General features: G+C 47.9%; 4 protein-coding genes across 4 annotated transcripts; 3 read left to right on the top strand and 1 right to left on the bottom strand.

Annotated features, from left to right (window-relative positions):
• Positions 1–3,353: 3,353 nt before the first annotated feature.
• Positions 3,354–4,746, bottom strand: LOC112889937. Its single transcript, XM_025956741.1, has one exon. It carries the CDS (start codon positions 4,383–4,385, stop codon positions 3,699–3,701), a length of 687 nt encoding a protein of 228 aa, XP_025812526.1. The 5' UTR covers positions 4,386–4,746; the 3' UTR covers positions 3,354–3,698.
• A 1,783-nt stretch (positions 4,747–6,529) lies between these two features.
• Positions 6,530–8,669, top strand: LOC112890870 (V-type proton ATPase subunit e1-like). The gene is made up of 3 exons (XM_025957740.1): positions 6,530–6,764; positions 7,656–7,703; positions 8,375–8,669. The coding sequence occupies exons 1-3, from the start codon at positions 6,667–6,669 to the stop codon at positions 8,436–8,438; spliced, it is 210 nt and encodes a 69-aa protein (XP_025813525.1). The 5' UTR covers positions 6,530–6,666; the 3' UTR covers positions 8,439–8,669.
• Positions 8,670–9,133: 464 nt separating this feature from the next.
• Positions 9,134–10,830, top strand: LOC112890869. The gene has a single exon (XM_025957738.1). It carries the CDS (start codon positions 9,368–9,370, stop codon positions 10,514–10,516), a length of 1,149 nt encoding a protein of 382 aa, XP_025813523.1. The 5' UTR covers positions 9,134–9,367; the 3' UTR covers positions 10,517–10,830.
• Positions 10,831–16,481: 5,651 nt separating this feature from the next.
• LOC112889493 (short-chain dehydrogenase TIC 32, chloroplastic-like) lies at positions 16,482–19,038 on the top strand. Its single transcript, XM_025956168.1, has 6 exons — positions 16,482–17,432; positions 17,589–17,668; positions 17,758–17,917; positions 18,019–18,188; positions 18,332–18,378; positions 18,468–19,038. Exons 1-6 carry the CDS (start codon positions 17,077–17,079, stop codon positions 18,717–18,719), a joined length of 1,065 nt encoding a protein of 354 aa, XP_025811953.1. The 5' UTR covers positions 16,482–17,076; the 3' UTR covers positions 18,720–19,038.
• The last annotated feature ends 1,005 nt before the right edge of the window (positions 19,039–20,043 follow it).

The following is a 20,043-nucleotide window of genomic DNA, read 5'->3' as shown; positions in this document are numbered from 1 at the left end:
ACAAACACATAATCTTGTGAAGCATTGTGGTCAAAAACCTTGTCATATGAGAAGGAAAGCTTCTGACCTACATAGGAAAATATAACAACAAAGGAACACAACAATAGTATCATAATATAAAAATCAGTAGGAAACCCAAGAAAAAATCATGCTGAACACATAATTTACCTTGGTTCATCAAATCAATAGCACGCCCACTAGACTTCACCGATGTTGGATAAGAGATAGCGCCTTCTAGACCATTTGAATCGCCATCAAACCGAAGAAGGGGCCGAACTTGACAGAAAACCTTGATATTTCCTTTAAATTTTTGCAGAGGTGAGACCAATCAATACGTAGAGAGTAAAACATATACAATAATACTTCAATCGCTCATTCAAAGTCTTTTTTTTAAAAAAAATAGATACTAATAACTAACAGTTTAACAAAGAGATAGTATGCTTTCACATATTACAAGTATTGTGTTGTGTAGTTTTTTCCGCAACTCATCACCTTCAACAATTTGAGACTCTGCATGTGCCAAACGCTCCTCAATGTATTTTATTTTCTCCTTCTGCTCTTCAAGGCAGCTGTCCAGCACCTTAAAAAAATAACTTGACTACTGCTATTTGCTATCCAAGGCAGCTACTAGAGTTACTTGCTGGCTAAGGAAAAAACAGTAAACTAGACTTATGCTAACCAGACTAGACTAATACTAGATAAGTAAGCTAACACAAGGATTATTTCTAACATTCTCCCCCTAATCCTTGTATGTTATTAATTCAGGGTATCTATTTAAAACTGTATGTTCAAGAGTCCATTTCAAACAATTTCTTAGCTATAACTTGACTTTGCAGTCTTGCCTTGGAGGAGACCGGAAAACTCTCATGTTTGTCAATATTCACCTAAGGCATCATCTGTTGGGGAGATGATATTCTCATTGAAGTTTGTCAAGAACTATATTGAAAACTTTAGCTTTATTATCATGCCAAGATCTACCAAAATATATAGTGTGCTTAATGTTTCATTTTTGTATGGATGTTAAGCCTTTTTTAGATAAATACGCAGGATACTAAATTAACATAAATGATGAATATATGTATATATATTTCATTTTTTTGCTAAATAAACATATCCAAGGGGTCCTTAACTTGATTGATTTAGATGGGAGCAAGCGTCCTGCTAAAAGTGGTTCCACAGGTTGGATGCCATTGCAAGGGAGGAGATCTGTATTTATAGACCACAAATAGACCAAGGGGGGGGGCATGATATTGAGACAAATGTCCTATTTCTAAAAAAGATTCTACATATTCTAATATTTTCTAATTTTATTCTAGAGTTCTTTCATGGGAAATATCTTCTTCTTGCATAGCGGAGAATACTCTAAAAAATTATCTTGCATTCCTTTCAACAGACGCAAGGGAAATTGAAATTGGTTTGGCAAACAATCTGTTATGGATTTTATATGGAGTTGACGTTTTACCACGGGATAAGACGATATCAATGCCCCCCCCCCAACCCCCCTCCCCCCCAAAAAATTGTATAATGAGCATCCCTTCTTAGAGCATTTATTTTAAGATGATCGCAGGTAGTATTCCGAAAGAAATTGTGTAATGAATCAAGCAATACCAATCTGACATTGTTAGTCATACAATTTTTCTAATCAAATACTAGAGGTAATCAAAGTGAGGTCTTCATCGTCACTTTTAACGGGGGCTAAATCTTCGGATTGTGCCCATTCATGATTGCGAGCTGTGGTGTATATTTTGAATGCCAATTTAACCTTGAAAATATAGAATTTTAGCAATGATACCATACATTAATTTTTAACAAGTACTATACATAGATGTATTTATATTTGTAACCGGAGGTTTGTAGCGTTCACCAAACGATAAAACCAAAAAAATATGTTCGTTCGATGTAGATTGCCCGATTAATTTAGTACTCCCTCCGTTTTAAATTATTAGCCATTTTAAATTTTCTAAATACATAGATTTTGCTATCCATCTAGTTATAACATCTATACTATACAGAACAAAAACTTTTGAAAATATTTTTCACTCACATCGGGTCAGCTGTACCCCTCATGTTAGACCCACCCGTCAGAGTTGATGAAGGTAGGAGGAAGGGTAGATCCATAGAAACTGCGAATTGGAGAACGTTTCAGCCAAAAAATGAAATAATTTGACACCGAAGGTTCACTTTCTCGCGTACCCACCCGCCCCTTCCGCGCCTGGGACCTGCCGATATCACCTTCCTTCGTCTCGCAGTGTAGCAGCGTCAATCACATCCTCCATCTCCTTCCGCTCTCCAAAGTCCCAGGTAACCACGCCGCCCTTCCCCATACGCCTCGCCTTTCCTTTTGCCCACTCACATCCGGGTGCCTCCCTCACCAGTCACCATCACCTTCGAGCGCTCAGTCAACAATGCCGCTTGCCCGCCTTGATCCATCTTCCACATCCAATCCTTGACCAATCAGCCTCAATCCGGCACACGGAATATGGCATCTACGGATCTACCGGCGGTGGTGGCACGCACGACGCATATAGTTTTAAAGTTTGATGAAGCGAGCGCCCTCGGCTTCATCGTGGCAGCGCGGGTGTGGATGGTGTGGCGAAGTGGAGGCTAATGGGGTGGCCATGCAGCGATTCGTTCGACACCGGCGAAGAGAGCTCCGCCAGTTTGCTAGTCTGCGATGAGCAGCTATCCCCTTGCAAGTTCGCGAAGAATCGCCGCAAGCCGGCAAGTACGAGCCGCCTGTAGGTTCCTTCCACTTGATCTGCCTCTTCTTGATTGCTTTGTGGTTCTAGTTCGGTTTTTATCCCTGTTCAATGAAACGACCATGTCATCACTTCAGGCGTGAGCCCACTTCAAGTCTTCAACCCCTTGCTGCTTCCTTCACAAATTGGTGCTTCAAGCTGAACATGGGAAACGAGAGATATCTAAGTTCCTTCCCATATTCTCAGAGATACAGATTCAAGCAGCATCCTGCTCATCCAGATAAGAGAAATTGCATGATTGCATTTGCACCTGTGCAACCGACCATCCATCGTCCCATCAAAATTGATGCAATTGAAAAGGCAACAAATGTACTGGTGGTTTGTGGAGACGCAGTGGCATCATTGCAGTCTTGGTGGTATAAGTTTTAAATATTTTTAAATAAACATATAAATGTATTCAACAATGATTTTGTTCTTATTTTAGAGTGTACAACATTTGTTTATTATATACAACATGATCAAGACCACTATATCTCATTATAGTGGAATTTAATTAGTATCATCTTAACATCAGCACGCGTGTATCGCGCGGACCACATTGTTAGTTAGTATATCTAAATGCGTAGAAAAATTATTATTATCTAAAAAATTTAAAATAATTAATAATTTGGAGGGAGGGGTAGGACAGGAAATTTACGATTGGAAAGCCACTATTCAACAGGAACCTTCCTAAACTGCATGTACACGTGTCAGTTCCGGTCCCACACGTCAGCCTTACACATTTAACCCAGCCAGGATGCTGCATGGAAGCCACACCAGTTGGTTTGACGCTTTGACTAACGCACTACCCTCCTTTCCCCGCCGCTATTCCTCGTCGTGACGCCGGAAAAAGGGCGCAACCGCGACCTGGTCGCCCCGATGGCACAAGTTCTTCCACCGGTTTTCCACGGCTAGTCGCCATCTCCTCCAATCATCCACCCTCCTGCGCCGCCGCGCGCCTCACCGTGACGCCGCGCCCCACGACAGAGGCATCCCGACCACGGCAGACGCGGCCGCGGACGACGCCCCGGACACCGGGATGCCCATCGCCACGCGGCACCACCCCTGCTGCACCGGCGCCGTCGTGGCCGCGGCAGGCGCCGGTGCGCCCGTCCGCGCGTCGTCGCCGCTGAGGCCGAGCACGCGCACGGCGAGGTGCACGACGCCGTGGCCCCACGCGGGGGGCGCGCCCCCGCGCCGCGGGCACCGCAGCGAGTAGCTGAGCCGGCGGAGCGCGCGTGGCGGGCGGAGGCCGTCGAGCACGTCGCCCGCGGGGATGCCGCACCACCCCAGCGGCGTGGCGCCGACGAGCCGGCAGGTGGCCTCCGAGAGCACGGCCACGCGGACGTCGGCGCGGCCCTCCAGGAACTCCGCGCCCACGGGGACCACTAGCGTGTCGCCCCACGAGTGCTCGCCGCTGGGCGCGCCGCCCGCCGCCACCGCCGTGCTGCAGGTCGACGCGGGCGCGTCCGACGACACGGTCACGTACGGCCGCAGCCGGCGCGGCAGCGGCGAGTACGACGGCGGCAGGCGCAGCGAGTCCGCCGACAGGACGGTCACCTCCAGCGCGACGCCGCCGCTAAAGTACGCGTCCTCGCCGGCGCCGGCGGCGACGCCGTTCTTGGGCAGGAACCGCCACGACGACATCGCCTCGACCTCGATCACGGGAGCAAGCGCAACAAGTAAAGCGGGCAGGTGGCCTCGCCTGGCGGTTTATACCGGCGCATGGTTGGGAGGGTGCGGCGCGGGTGGGGGAAATATGAGGGAGGCGGGAGGAGGACGAGGAGCAGCTTCGCTTCTTCCATTGGGGGCTCGCGAAGCCGCACAGAAAGTTAGCTCGTGAGGCAGGTTAACTAGCGCGACGCAGCTTGCTGGCTTGGCGCGCGTTCTTGGCGTCTTCGCGCGGCCTACCTGGAACGAGCTAGCTCTAGACGATGGCGATGGCTGACTTACTCTTCTTTTATTCGTTTTCGTCTCGGAAAGAAGAGGTCTAAATAAACCGGCTCGCTGCTTCGAAGCAAACTCGTAAAAGGTTTTGAATTCGCGCGGCGGCGGCGGCGGCGATCGACGACGGAGATCAAATCAAACCGTCTGAACTCTGAATTTGAAACGAGAACGCAGCCTGGAACGGAGTAATAATCCTCGCCGAGTTGGGAGCTATGACTTGTGCTATGAATGTTGACACCTGACAGCGACCTTGCAAAGTTGCAAGTTCATAGTACACATACATGACGGGTCAAAACAAATTTGGCAAAGTTGGTCTAAATATAATAATTTCTGTTAGACAAACAGGGCAAAATTTGTTGATTGATTACGTGATCCATGGTTACATCAGCAGCAGGACGTGGCATCCATCAAGAACATATGTGGGTGGGTGTGGGTCATCAAACCCAAATTATGTTGGATGATGGGAGGGTTTTGGGAGCACTCTGTGATTCCTTCTAGAATAGTGGCAGTGGCAGTATGATTAGCACCAAAAGGGGTGGTAAGTGGTAGCACAAGATATTTTTCACAATTTGGGATCTTTTTGGCATGGCTCTGAGCTAAACTCCACCAACTCCAACCCATTTTGTATCAAACACCCTAACTCCAAAACTCCATGAAACGCCCCCAACAATGGAGCTGTAGTGCAAATAGGATTGGAGTTTTGGAGCACCTCTCCTACAGCTCCAAAGTATCCCGTTTTGAACTTCGACGTGGAGTTTGGAGAAAATTACCCACCTTTACCACTCGTTACACACGTACTAGTTACTTTCTTTCTTTCCTCCTAGCCCTCTCCGCCTCACGCAGAACACCGATGCCTCCACCTGACCCGACGCTCCGCCCCACCCCACCCGACACCTCCGCCGCGGCTCGGCGCCTCGATTCCTTCCTCCGCCACTTGCCGGGACGGGCCACCCTGCCGTGGGGAGGGGGCCTCCTCCCCCTCGCCTTCCCCTCCGGTGCCTCCCTCGGTTCTCCTTTTCCCCATCCGGCGCCCTCATGGCCCTGCTTGCCTAACCCTAGATTCGCCGAAAGCTATCCATTCGGGGAAGGAGCTACCCCTGCTGTGGCCGCCCGTCCCTACAAGGTCCGTGGACGGGAGGCGCAACCCCTCCTTGCTTCTGCCGCCGGGTTGAGGAGCCACCCCCTGCAAAGGGCAAGAATGGCATTCCACCTCCAAACTCCCTTTTCTGGAGCAAACTGCACCCTAGTAGCCAAACACTCTCATCCAGACAGCTCCAACTCCACCGGGAGTTTTGGAGCGGAGCTGCTCTAGGCAGAGTTGGAGCCATGCCAAACATACACTTATTATACATAGTCTTCACCTTATAGGCAGTCTTATGCAATGAAATATAATTTTGAGTTTTCTCATAGGGACTCCGTAACCCCTTACTTTGTGAAAAAAAGGATGTTATGAGTTGAATGACAATGGCAATTTATAAAATGGTGAGAAAGTGATCTCATACTCCTACAAAATTAGCTTGTTACAAGCCTTAGAGGGTTTTGTTATCTGGTTTCTATAGTAGAGCGGGTGACGTCACCAGTTTTGAACCTTTATGTTTTTTTAAAAGGAGCTTTGAACTTGTTGGTATGTAAAATTTGGAGAAGCAGGAAATATGTCACGGTTGTTTGCTGTAAGTACATGGTTTCCTTTTCGAAAGAAAGAAAGGCCGTGTCCACCCCATACATTAGAAAGAGGCCTGGCCTGGCCCATAATGCCTTCACACTAGCACAGCCCAGCATCTCATCTCGAGCCCGTAAACGAATCGCGATCCAGAAGCACGTGACGTGGCTGGCAGCAACTCCACCTCTCTCCATCTCCCCCCTCTCCTGCCTCTCTACCCCTCTCGGCCTGTCGCGTCTCTTCCCCGACCGGGCGATCCAGCGAGCGAGAGAGAAAGCAGCAGCCGCGCGGGAGGAGCTCTGCTCGTCGACGCCGCCCACCATGGGGTTCTGGGTGACCACGGTCATCTTCCTCCTCGCCGGCGTCGTCGCCTCCCTCTTCACGCTCCTCTGCTGCAACCGCGGGCCATCCACCAACCTGTAAGCCCCAGCTTCTCCCTCCCTTCCCTCGATCCGATCCCGCTGAGCTGTGATCCTGCGTGTTGCGCTTGTGGGTTTGGTAGCGGGCATGGGGAATTGGGACTTGGGGCCCAGAGCGTGCTAGATTTGGCGGGTTTGACCGCGGATCGATCGCGGTGTTCTTGGTCTGGGGTTTTCGATCTAGATTTGGGCAGATTGGCTAGCTTTAGAGCTTTGCTTTATGAGATCCAGTGGTCAGCCGTCCATTGCAATCTAGCTGATTGGACTCTGTAGTAGTACTTGTCGGTGGAAACCTAAATTTGTTCTACGTTCAACTTTAGTTCGCCCTCAAAAACTTAGTGAGAAAGTTTGCTTCGCTGCTGCTGATTCGAGTTGCTTTTCCTCGCAATTTTGATAATATTTGTCTGGGATTTTGCGGCCTGTTTTTGGGTGCTCGCAAAGTTTTAGACCATTCGAAATCAAAAGATAAGAAGATTGCTAAAAATATATGCACGCATTTTACCATAGATCAACATTGGTTTAATCTTACTCGAATATGAATGCCAGGATCGCACGTAGGATTCTCTCTATATTTTGGTCAAGTACATTGTGAAGAGATTATGTGCTTTCAATGTGGGTCACTATGACAGTTGCACTAATGCGCTCCCATGGAAAAATACCCATTTTGTTTTTCCTATTGGTAATATTTCAGAGATTTTATTTATCGTTAGAAATTTTTCTCCAACTTTGCAATTGCCATCTGGCCATTTACCTTTGTCTTGCAGCAATTTTGGGATGCTCCAAATCTACAAATTATCAGTCTCTTTATTTGTACCTTTTTTAGCTAATTTGTAAATTCCTAGAAAACTGTTATAGCATATTGATTTAATTTTTCTTATTCATGTTATGCAGATTCCATTTGACCTTGGTGACTACGGCTGTAATTTGTTGTTGGATGATGTAAGCTCTTATCCATGCAGTTTTCTTTTACTTCATAAAGTTGCCTTTGCTTGTCTGAGGTTGCTCACAGCTAAAAAATATAAATCTGACAATTGGGTGCATGACAATATTTGGGTCGCTTACTCAGTTACTCTCTTACATGACTAGGACAATTGTGTCCTATTCTCATAAAACTAGACAGTATTATTGTAAGGCCAACATCAACATGCTGCTGATCTTGATAAACAATCTCTCAACTGGCTCTTGTTCTCTACATGTTCACTTTAAATTCTATTGATTACATAAACAATATGATGCTGGGAAGTTTGTTATGAATTCATTTTTTTTACAAAGTAACTGTTTGTAGTTAACTAGATAGAGAAGATTTGGTAGAAAAGGCAGAACTGGGGACATGGTTGACATTTTCCCAGATTATCTGTGTGCTTTTATTCCTGCTTTTCTGGGGAAGATCATGTTGTAAAATCTACCTTTGTTTGAATCATGGAAATCACATAAGAAAAGAATGTGTATAGGTTTTGGCTAATTCCCTTAAGAAAAATAAAACTTGCTTTCTACTTGTTCCTGCATCCCTGCATCAGCCTTAAGTTTCTGCTGAATCTCACTCTTTCATGGTCTCGAGTCTTGACCCTCCTTCTTTCTTCTGCTAACCATGCATTAATATTCCTGTGTAGGTATGCCATTGTTTACCTTGCTCAGATGAAGCCTTTGATCAACCCCATCCGGAGCGGGGAGTGAGCTTTCTGTTGAAAATAATTAAATCCAACATGCTGTACCATTATTCAGTCTGTGAACCTTTTATTCATTTTGGCCACCCTGAAATAAAGAAACTGCCATGAGATTTTTGCTACTCTACCTCCAGGCTGTTGAGGAGGCACGCTGTGATTAGTGTACCCAATTGTATGATAAACGCAATAATAATATTTATGGTGTTTTTATCTGAATGTCTGGGCATCGATCGTCCAACTATGTCAAGTGTTTCTCTGTTGGATTTGAAACACAAAACATCAGGCATTATTTGTGGTTTCGGTGTGCGGTTTAGACTTAAGAAGAATAATCATCAACCTTGTTAAGTGAGAAAGAACTAATAATATTCATCTTTTGATGCTATGATTGCAGCAAATGTGCTGCTGAATTTTTGCCAGTCTCTATCTATGTGTTATACTATGTAAGTTGTTAAATAGTTCTGATTCGACAGTGCTAAATTGAAATGAGATGTCCAAAAAAAATTTGGGTCCTGAATGCAGCAATTTCTGCATTCTGAGCTTTCTTGTGGCAGCAATTTTGGATCGTAGCTTAACCTTAACACACTAGCTGAGTGAGTTGTGGCAGGTTTAGACTTCTAACCGTTCTAGAGGTTACAGTCTCAATTCCCTCGCAAAAAAAGTAAAACAAAAACTTCTGAACTTCTGAGTTAAAAAAGGAAAAGAAAAAAGAGAAGATGTCCAAAGAAGCCCAGATCTAAAGCCCATAATTACCAGCCCAGATTTAAAACCCACAACATTACAGGCCGAAGCCCGGCCCATACCCCGCGGACGCCCATCGGCCATCTCCCACTGGCCGCTGCACAGGCTCTGCTCTGCAGCTCTGCTTTCTCCGTCGCCCCACCACTCAGATCCAGTGATCCACCCACCTACCTGCTCGTCACCCAGCTCCGGCCGCCGGCGATGGCCGTGTCCCTCTCCTTCCCCATCCCGATCCCGCCGGCGCTGCTCCACGCCGCCGCAGGGATCGCGCTCGCCGCGGCCGCCCACTTCCTCCACCTCCCCTCCCTCTTCCTCTACGCCCTCCACACCTACATCCACCCCGACGCCGTCCCCTCCAACACCCCGCGCGCCGTCCTGCGCCCGCCCGGCGACAACGCCGGCCCCGCCAAGGGTTCCTCCAAGCGCGCCGCCGCCAAGGACGCGTTCGACGCCACCTCCGCGCAGCTCTACCGCCTCCGCCTCTCCCACGGCACGCTCGCCTCGCGCCCCCACTTTGGCGCCTACCACGCCGCGTTCCTCCTGCCGCTCGCGCTCCTGCCGCCCGCGCTCCTCCTCCCGGCCGCCTCCGCGGTCTCCCCGCTCGCGCCGCTCGTCCCCGCAGCCTTCCTCTTCGTTGCGCTCCTCCGCCACGTCGTCGTCCCGTCGCCGCGCCCCGCGCAGCTCGCCGCCGCGCTCGGAGCGCTCCTCGTCGCAACTCTGCTTTCCTCCAGCCCCTTCGCTGGCGCCCTCGCGTCGCTTGCCGCGCTCCCGGCCGCGCGGTTCGCGCGCGCGTTCTGGCTCGGCACCGACCAGCCCCGCACCGGGCTCGCGGTGCTCGCGTCATCGGCGCCCGCGCGCCTCCTCCTCCACCTCGCCGTCCTCGTCTCCTCTGTGGCCTCGATCCTACAATGCTGCGGGTTCGTGGACGGCGCGGAGCAGGAGGTGAGGCTGCTCGCTGCCGCGGCTGGGCTGCAGCTGCTGGCCGCGCGGCCGGCCGTGCAGATGTACCTCAACGAGGCCGTGTTCTGCTGGTACCAGCGACTGCACGCGAGCCGCGCCCCGGATACGGAGTATGGCCGGGCCAAGGTGTTCTTGCACAACCATCACCTCTGTGCCGTGGCCACACAGCTCGTTGCTCCGCCATTGCTGGTGCTGTCACTGCTTGCGTTGTGGCGGGTGCAAGGGAAGGACTTCTTTGAGGGCGTTGAGGGACTGGATTGGCTCGTTGGATGGTCTGTTGCAATGAAGGAGGCAGCATTGCTTGCAGCTTGGTGGGTCATGGCTGTGTGGTCCGCGGTGACTGTGATCACGCTCGTGTGCTACAAACGTGGATGGTTATTCGTCTTGTGATCAATCCTTCCTTAGATTGTTTTCTGCCTGTGTGATTGCTTCAGACGAAGCTGGTGTCTGTTGGGGCGAAATCCCCAGCCTGATTGCCGGAGTTTTGGTACCACGGCACAAGTTTTTGTGTGCACTGTTATATTGCAAGAGCAATGTTGGATCAATTCTTTTAATTTCTTGTGTCTGTCCTTACTGGAGAAGCAATTTGAGATCAGATTTTTTTCTCCCTTTCCGGGTGGAGTAATGTAACAGAAAACTGACTGGTCGGTCACCCTGTTGTACTCTTTGGTGGATATCAATGGATCACATTTTTGCTTTTATCATCAAAATGCCTAATTTGAAGAGTATATCCATTTACAGACTTGTTGAACTGTAAGTGATTCTGACTTATGTGCGTAATTTACCACTTCTAATTCAAGGGGAAAAAACTGCTTTTGCTTTGGGTGTTGTTCCTACTTCCTACTTTATATCTTGAATGGAACTGCCAACCATATTGAACCTGCAAGGCAACATTAGAAAGAGCCTTTATGTGAAACCAACACAGTTGTTGCATGCTCTCATGTTTTAAGACAGTTTACTATGACTGCTTCACATTCAATTGACTAGCAAACTCTTTGTTTTATACCCAAATGTTCACATCCACACCTGTAAAACATTCATGTGAAGAATCAAGCTTAACTTTTCTATTGTGTGCCTTGTCCTTGAGATCTTAATATAGAAATGTTTTGAATTTATTATGAAACTTGTGCTTGTTCTGTTACGATTCTGAATCTGAATATTTTGACCATCACCTGGACTCCCATTCTTCTCATCTTACATGTTGATCTTCCATATATGCTTCTTGTCTTATCTTTTCAGTTGTACAAGTAGCAAGATTCCATTCTGTGATTTCATTTGTATGGAGGGCTGATTACTCATACCTTGGTATATCATCAACTAATTCATTTTTGTAGAGCTCAAGCTGTGTACATATTGTCAAAGTTCATAACACTCCTCCACGAGATAAGTGTGTTTGTGTCTAGATTAAGAAATATTGGTGCCTACTTCTGTTAAATGATAAGTGAATTAGGTTATCCCTATCATCATTATAGTTGGTATAGGTTAGGGTGTAAAATAAAATAAGATATCTCTATTATTCTAAGTTCAGATTCACAAACCAATTCTTGTGATACGTCAGAGTGAGGAGCATGAATCTTCTTGATCAACTGCAGCAAAAATCTGGGTTTGTGTGGTTCTAATGAATATTTCAAGCACTCACTTTTTTCACCATATCTTGATCTGTTAGTACAACAGCAGTGAATGTTCACGTGTTTAAATTTGATCTCTTGGTTTCATAAGTTTCTTCTTGTATGACTTCATCTCCTCAGACACAGATCAATATCATTTCTGACAATGTGCAGTAACAATCAGACATCAGGATGCTGAAATCATCCTACTATCTTCGTTTTGGGCTTCCTTTTTAAAACAAAGTGATCCATCGCCAGTTTGTTCTTGCAGTAGTATTTAGCATACTACTTCTGTGAGTTTTACCTTTTCTTAAGGGAAAAAAGATGAAAAATTGGATGCACTTGTGTTCGCATTGCACAAGTGATACTTTACTGCCTTCAGTCTCTCCTGCACATACTTTACAAGGTTGATTATGCCTTAAACCACCTATAGTGTGCTCAGGGTTTGCTGAGAGTCTAAGCCTTCATCATCATCTCATGACTTTCAGTTGAAAACCATTAAGCATAATCACTGGGCATAGTCATGCATCATTGCGGCTTAATTTATGGTTTTGCAGGGTGCTGGAAGTTGGGAGTCAGTATGTTGATCAAGGTGTTTGACCTGGCCACTTACCCAGTTGCTATCAGCGAAGATTTGAGCTGATCCACGAGTGGTTTTTCATGGCAAAAATGCCTTTCGGTCAGTGCACGCGCCAAATTCTCTTTTGCATTATTACACCGTGCATGCTCGTGATCTTAGCCAAAAAGTCCAGGGAAGGGGATCAAAGTTTTGTATTGTTATGTCTGAAAGGAACAAGTATGGGCCGTGTGTTCGATTGAGTACATAAAGAATGGTCCAAAGTCCAAGCCTGTATGCACCAAGGAAGAATCTTGGGGGATGGGGATGAGCATACTATTATTGTACGAGCAAAACAAGAGTTGTTCTGATTTGGAACTCACTGTTTCAGCATTCTCAGTGGAGTGTGGGGCAGGATTAAGATCCAGTTATCGTCACCGGATCATTTGCCATCGGTTTGTGTGCGTGTTGGACGAGCAGGTGACACCAGGAAAGGAAATCTGATGGAATCCCCTATCCTTGGGGATTGCAGGTCCCTTTCAAAGTACACGTCTAGTCCACTCTCTCTCTCTCCTTGAAACTTAAGTTGCAATTAGTGCATCGTTAATTGCTACTTTCATTCAGAGGATCATATTAATTGATAAGAGAAGCCAATAAGAGATGCCTGCAGATAGGAAGATAACTGAAGGATGCTCACGAAGCTCACAAGACAATGATGAAGAAACAGGTAGTGATTGATCAAAACCAATTAAGCTGACATGTATTATCTCTAGATTTGGATAGGCAGTCGCTAACTTTTCTATTTTGCATCTAGTACTATTACTATTATTCTAATGCATATTTCAGTTTGTATACTTGTATAATCCATGTGAAGAAAATAAGACTAATAAGAAGTATTCTGTATATTGAAGGAAGTATTCACCTGCATTAGGATGATCTTTAGCATATCTACATCCTACTGATGATTTTCTCTTCACAACATGTCAGAGTAGGTGCTCTGGTAGTCAGACTGCTTTTTAGACCCTAGAATAATAAAAGAAGAGAGGGATGATTAATTGAACTCTAAACAAGGAGCTAGGATTGAGCAATGATTGCAACAACAATTTGTAGCCAAATTGGGCATCACCTTCACAGCTGATGCAGCATCTATAACCACGTGCAATTGTTTATCACCTATGGGCTCATGCCAAATCTTATACATTTTGTTCTTTTTTCTTGGCTTTAACATTGTAACATGAGAACAAAAGGCAAAACAAGAGTCAAGCATATCATTGCCCAGAGGGGATCCATCAGAGTGACACCTTACCAGACCTTTCTGGTGCTATTGAGTACTGGGTCATTGGGTGTACTGCTACTACTGTTACTGGCCAGAGAGATTATGAACTTGAGCAGCATTTCACAATCTCAGTGGCCAGGGAAAAATATCTATAAATGAATTGAAAATAGGGTGTTTGAAGTTTCATCCAGTCAATAGCAAAGTTGCTGCCATGCTAAACTTTGTTTCAAGGGGAAGAACAAATAACCACCAAATCACTACATATCTTATGCTATGTTATTCTGCACCAATAATTGGAAGATTTTTCACGAAAACCATCTCCTATGTGTTGCAGAGATTGTCTTTTGCATCAAGAGGATCTTTGGGGGACCTGTTCCAGAAAAGAAGCCAATGAATCACAGGACAAGAGAAAATGGAGGATCTCTTTGTACGCTTCATTCCAAATCTCCCTTTGATCCAGAAGGAGGAAATACCTAAACTTTTATGTATATATGTGCATGATTTTCATATGATTTCAAACTTTCTTCTACCCTTATAGCCATCTATATCTTCGCTAACAAAACTAAAGTGCATAAACAAAACAACAAGATCATTGAACTAACATGGTCCTGCACTTCTTTTTGTTACTACTGCAACCACGCACACTCACAAAAAACAAGGCCAACAAAATCTCCGCCGGATCCAAAGCCCCCACCATAACTGCTATTCTTGAGGTCCAGTCCCCATCACCTCCTCTTTTTTCTCTCTCCATCTTTTCCATGGCCGTTTGATTTTGTTTGGAGCAACGCGTACTTGTTTTCGCAAACGTGACCTGCTCCTCTTTGCTCCCAGTCTTGGAGCTCGCTGCGTGCTCCCCACCCACCACCACTGGGCTGTTGCAACTTTTAAATTTGATTTGATTAATTTGCAAGCCCAACTGAAATCGAGCCCACTGGCCACTATTAACTAAGAATAGCCCTTTCAGTTTGGCTGGTTTTTAAAACAATTTCCAGCCTCTAAGTTATGTCTAAATGATAACAATCATTTTAGGTCCAAATAAAGTCTTTTTTACAAAAAATAAATAAATAAATCAGGTCTGAGCTTTGGCGCATGGAAGAGAATAGAGAAGTACAGCAGGGAAAGCATCCCTTCTAGAAACAGTTAGCATGGAGCAAAATATATAACATACTCCGGCCAAACGGGCCCTACATAGCATGAGCCATTAATTAGGCTTTGTTTAATCCATAGCTAGCTACAGCCAAATCACTCACTTAGGAACGAATAGCTAGCTCAGACTAAAATATGTGAACCTTTCAGGTTCAAATTTCTCTTTCTCTGGATTAGAGCTTTGGCACATGAATATATGAACTATATATATATATATATCCAGATAACGATATGTTTTCATGGTTGGATGAAGTATGGAAGAAATTTTAAGTGGTCTAATTACTGGATAAACATAAGTCACAGCCGTGGACGAAGACGAGCTGCTACAGCTCGTGGCTGCATGACTCGCGCCAGTTGCGCACGCAGAGACAGGTGATGATGGGTTGGCGAGCGAGAGGGACACCGGACACGCACGCACGATCGACGGAACGACACAGCCGAGACACGAGACAAAAAAAGTCCGGCGGGGTCGCCGTCGTCGCCGGATCGGGAAGGCGACGTCTCGCACGACCACAAGGCGCTCGACGAAGGTGCCAACCGATCGAGACAACCAGCAATCCGTCCCCCGTCACGTCCTGCTCGCCATCAACATTGTCTCTCCTCTCGGCACCGCATGCTGAATAAAATTGGACCAGACCAGCAGCTGCTGAGTATAGTTGGCCATTTGGGCCACCCGGCACGGCACGGCTCGGGCCCTATTAGGTCCGGCATGATTGGTCGGATTACTTATTCGTGACGGGCTAGGCCGGCCCACGTGCCGAGGCCTTGGCCCAGGCACAGCACCAGGGACTTTTAGTCGTGTCGGGCCGGCCCCTGCGGTCCAATTAGCCCACGCAGGTCTGTGGCACGAAACGGCTGGCTGCGCCGCCGCGCAGCAAGCGGAGAGGCGATTGGACGCGGGCTACATCGCACTGCCTCGCGGGGAGGGGAGGAGGTGCTGCTGGCCACACCGCTGGCAGGGAGGGGAGGAGGTGCTGGCGAGAGCAGGCCACGCCGCCGCGGGAAGGAGGGGAGGAGGTGCGCCGCGCGGGGAGGGAAGGAGGTGCCGCTGGCCGCCGTCGCACAAGGTGGAGAGCAGGTCGGGCGGCGCCACAATGGAGTGGGTGGGAGTTAGGGTTTTGAGGATAAAAATATATGTATATATGTGGGCTGGCGGTGGAGTTTCATTCGGTGGGCTGAAATTATGGGACCTATCAGTCCAGGTTAGTTAACAGTGCCGGGTCGGGCTGGCCCACGTGCCGCAGCTTCGGCCTAGGCACGACATGAGGCTCTTGCTGGGCTGAGCCAGACCCGATTAACTTCGTGCCGGGCTGATGAGCCCGTGCCAGGCCAAATAGAATAGCCGGGCCGTGAGCCGGCCCACATGCCTCGGCCGAATTGAAAACTATACTGCTGAGTGCTGACCGGCCGGCCGATGACTCCGGATGCAGCATCCAAATTGCTACCTCTCACTTTCTTATATTGCATTCGCATAAAACATTGAAACATTGTCACTGTAAATAATTCTGTAATTGATCAATAAGGCACACATGACATGATTTAATTTTTCTTCTTCTTTCAGGGGCCATCCAATCTAGAGGAACTTTCTTTTTTAAAGAAGCATAATACAGACGCAGACACTCACAAACATGTATACACACTTATCTATATGAATACACGCACGCAACCTTATTACTCCATAAGCACCTTTGAGAAACTGAGTCAGCTGATTATCGATATTGACATACAGATATCTCGCTGTTGACGATCACATCGCGTACCACAGCTACGCTCACTTCGCTAATCTAGAGGAACTGATGGACGGACAGGAGGAGAATGTTGGAAGAAGAAGATGGCTTATATTTGATGGGCGGGCCCCACACCCTGCCGAAACTTGTCTCTACTGGCACGCTCTATACGAGCAGGTATAGAGGAAAAACAAACATATACATATATACACATATATATAAACAAAGCAAAGATATTGTTGATGATGGCGAGGTTGATGATGCGCCCAGCTCACTCCCGCGCTGACTGACACGCCCGCGCGCACGGCCACGGCCACGGCGATGAGATCATCACCTGCTGCATTATTTGTTCTTTTCTTCGCAAATTAAACTAAACAAACTGGCTTTAATCTCTGGAGGCCCTCTGATCTATCTTTCCAGAGCAGCTGCGCGAGGAAGAAAGCAAAGCAAGCCAGGCTTTAACCACCACTACGCTCGCTCACTCCATTCCCGCTCTATTTATACCCTCTCGTCTCCTTCCTCAAGGCCACACCACCAAGCATACCACCTCAGCTCGATCGATCACCTCCGGCTACTAGACAGCGTCCAGCTTCTGATCTCTATCTCTCGGCTGCTACAGTAGCAGTGCTAGCAGCGCGATGCTGACCTCACTGAGGTACCTGGCGGGCACGGCGGGGCCGAGCGGCTTCGGCTCGCGCGCCACGGCCGAGGAGGCCACCGCTGGGTGCGGGGACCTCCGCCACGTGACGGCCATCATCACCGGCGCGACGTCGGGGATCGGGGCGGAGACGGCGCGCGTGCTGGCCAAGCGCGGCGCGCGGCTGGTGCTGCCGGCGCGGAGCCTCAAGGCCGCCGAGGACGCCCGCGCGCGCCTCCGCGCCGAGTGCCCCGGCGCCGACGTCGTCGTGCTGCCGCTGGACCTCAGCTCCCTCGCCTCCGTGCGCCGCTTCGTCGCGCGCTTCCTCGCGCTCGGCCTCCCGCTCAACCTCCTCGTGTACGTTCCGCTCCTCTCTCGTACTGGTCTGGTCTATCACACACCTGACACCATCACACCACCACCACCAATTACGGCCACCGCGAGCACTGGCACAACTTTACTAATCATTGGCTCGTCGGCGATACGATGACACGCTTGGCTCCATCGTTTCAGCAACAACGCCGGCAAGTACGCCGACCGCTTCTCCGTGTCGGAGGACGGCGTCGAGATGACCTTCGCCACCAACTACTTAGGTACGGCGAGCAGGTTAAATCACAGAATGGTTACTAGTACTTCAAATACCGGCGAGGTGGCTAACTGCCAAGACGAATTGAAATCCCAGGGCACTTCTTGCTGACGCGGCTGCTGCTGGAGAAGATGGCGGAGACGGCGCGGGCGACCGGCGTCGAGGGCCGCATCATCAACGTCTCCTCCACCATCCACAGCTGGTTCGCCGGCGACGACGCCGTCGGCTACCTCGACCGCGTCACCCGCAGGAAGATGTGCGTGCTCTAGCTAGCTGCCGCCATCGATTCAAGATTGAGATTGCCGGCGGCCGGCGGCTCTGATTTATTTTGTTACCTGATGATTGATTTCCATCCAGACCGTACGATCCGACGAAGGCGTACGCGCTGTCCAAGCTCGCCAACGTCCTGCACACCAGAGCGCTCGCCGAACGGCTGAGGGAGATGAATGCCAACGTGACGGCCAACTGCGTCCACCCCGGCATCGTCAGGACCCGGCTCATCCGCGACCGCGACGGCCTCGTCACCAGTGCGTCCTCTTCTCTGACTGATCCCTTCACTTCCCTTTCTCCTTCGTTCCATCGCCTACAATAATGAACGAACCTTAATTCGTTTATCAGAAAAAAACGAACCTTAATTCTGACAAGATGCATGGCTTCATGCTGACTGCAGATACAGTGTTCTTCCTGGCGTCGAAGCTCCTCAAGACGATCCCTCAGGTCAGCTCGCTTCACCAGCTCACCTGATCATCATTCTTCTGCCCTGTTACTACTCTGCTCCAGCATGCTGAAGTCTGATCCTTCATCAGGCGGCCGCGACGACGTGCTACGTGGCGGTGCACCCGGCGGTGGCCGGAGTGTCCGGGAAGTACTTCGCCGACTGCAACGAGGCATCGCCGTCGAGGCTGGGCGCCAGCAGCGAGGAGGCCGCCAAGCTGTGGAGCTTCTCTGAGAACATAACGGCAGAGAAGGTTCAGAAGATGAGTGTCCATGTCAGCGCCGGCGGCTTCCGGCTCCAGGTCCAGAGCTCCAATGCAGACCGCGGCATGGCCCTCGCGTAGGAGCCTCGAGATTTGGAAATTTTGATCGCCAACGATACGCCCCCTGATGAGATCACACATCCTGAAAAACATAGTAGTAGTAACAGTATCAGTCTAAAAAACCAGCGGAGATAGCAGTAAACTAGTAGTAATACAGAAGGAAAGCAATAGTAGAATATGCATTACAAATATACAGTACAGCTTTAAGCCTGTAAATATATAGCCATATGTATACAAGTACATGCTAGTGTGTTCTGGGTATTGTCTGTAGCTGCAAAGATCAGTATTTCATATGTTTATGTTGAAGCATGAGTAAAAGTAAATCGACTAAATTTTCTCATCGGCTTAAGCTTTTGGGTGAAACTGATTCAGGCATGCCTCAACAATTTCTTCATTTCCGTCTATATGTCACGATATATTAGATTACACTAGATCAAGGTTTCAACTCCATTAACCAAGTACAATGATTCCATCCATTGCACTAGATACTCTTCATTTGGCCCCTTGCAGTAGTGGACTTCACTATTCGCACGTCATCCAATCATGCCTGGAATCATATAGATAGCTTGTTTGCAGCTGAAGAAAAAGGGACCATGGATTTGGTTCTCAACTCCAACTGGAGCAGTTTGCTGAATTTTCTATCGCGTTAAGCACGGGTGAGAGAAAAAGGTAGCAGCAAACAAAAGAAGGTTAAACATGCTTGCAACTCAAGCTCCACTACAGTTCTATTGCCAGTTCGGTAACAGTTGACTAGGAGGGTCTCATGGCACTCCTAAACAGTTGTTAATCTGGAGACGGTTACTGTTTACTTGTTAGAAGAGAGACTATAAAGACCACACATGATCTAATTAGGTAGAGGATTAAAGAATGATGGACTGGGAAGACTCATTGTACCTCTAACTAGTTGTTAAACACCACCCTTTATGTTCCACTAGGAGGAAAGCCCCTTTCTAGGTAACCCTAACACATCAGGAGATAGAAGAACTAAGCTGGACACTTGCTAGCAATCATCCCTTGATTCCTTCTGTCATAAAAATGATCACTTTCTACCAATAAGTACACAACTAAACCTACTAGATGTACTTAATCAAGTGATTGGCATGATTTAGGATATCATTAGCAGAAGATTGGCCTCATGATGGCTGAGAAACTGTTGATGATTAGCTGAAAGGCACCGAAGATTCCTGTGCCATAACCGGACAACTTAATAATGCACCGCCTTTCGCAGAAGTGCCAAACCCCAAATGGTTCAGTTTGAAGTGGCTAATGATGTAGGGATGAATAGATCAGTAGCTGGATTAGGATGGACCGTAATTTAGTCCGAGTATTTGAATCGAGCAGTTTA

The sequence above is a fragment of the Panicum hallii genome, chromosome 4 (assembly GCF_002211085.1).
Source record: "Panicum hallii strain FIL2 chromosome 4, PHallii_v3.1, whole genome shotgun sequence".
Classification (NCBI taxonomy): Eukaryota; Viridiplantae; Streptophyta; class Magnoliopsida; order Poales; family Poaceae; genus Panicum; species Panicum hallii.
This window is presented reverse-complemented; position numbering and strand designations above follow the sequence as displayed.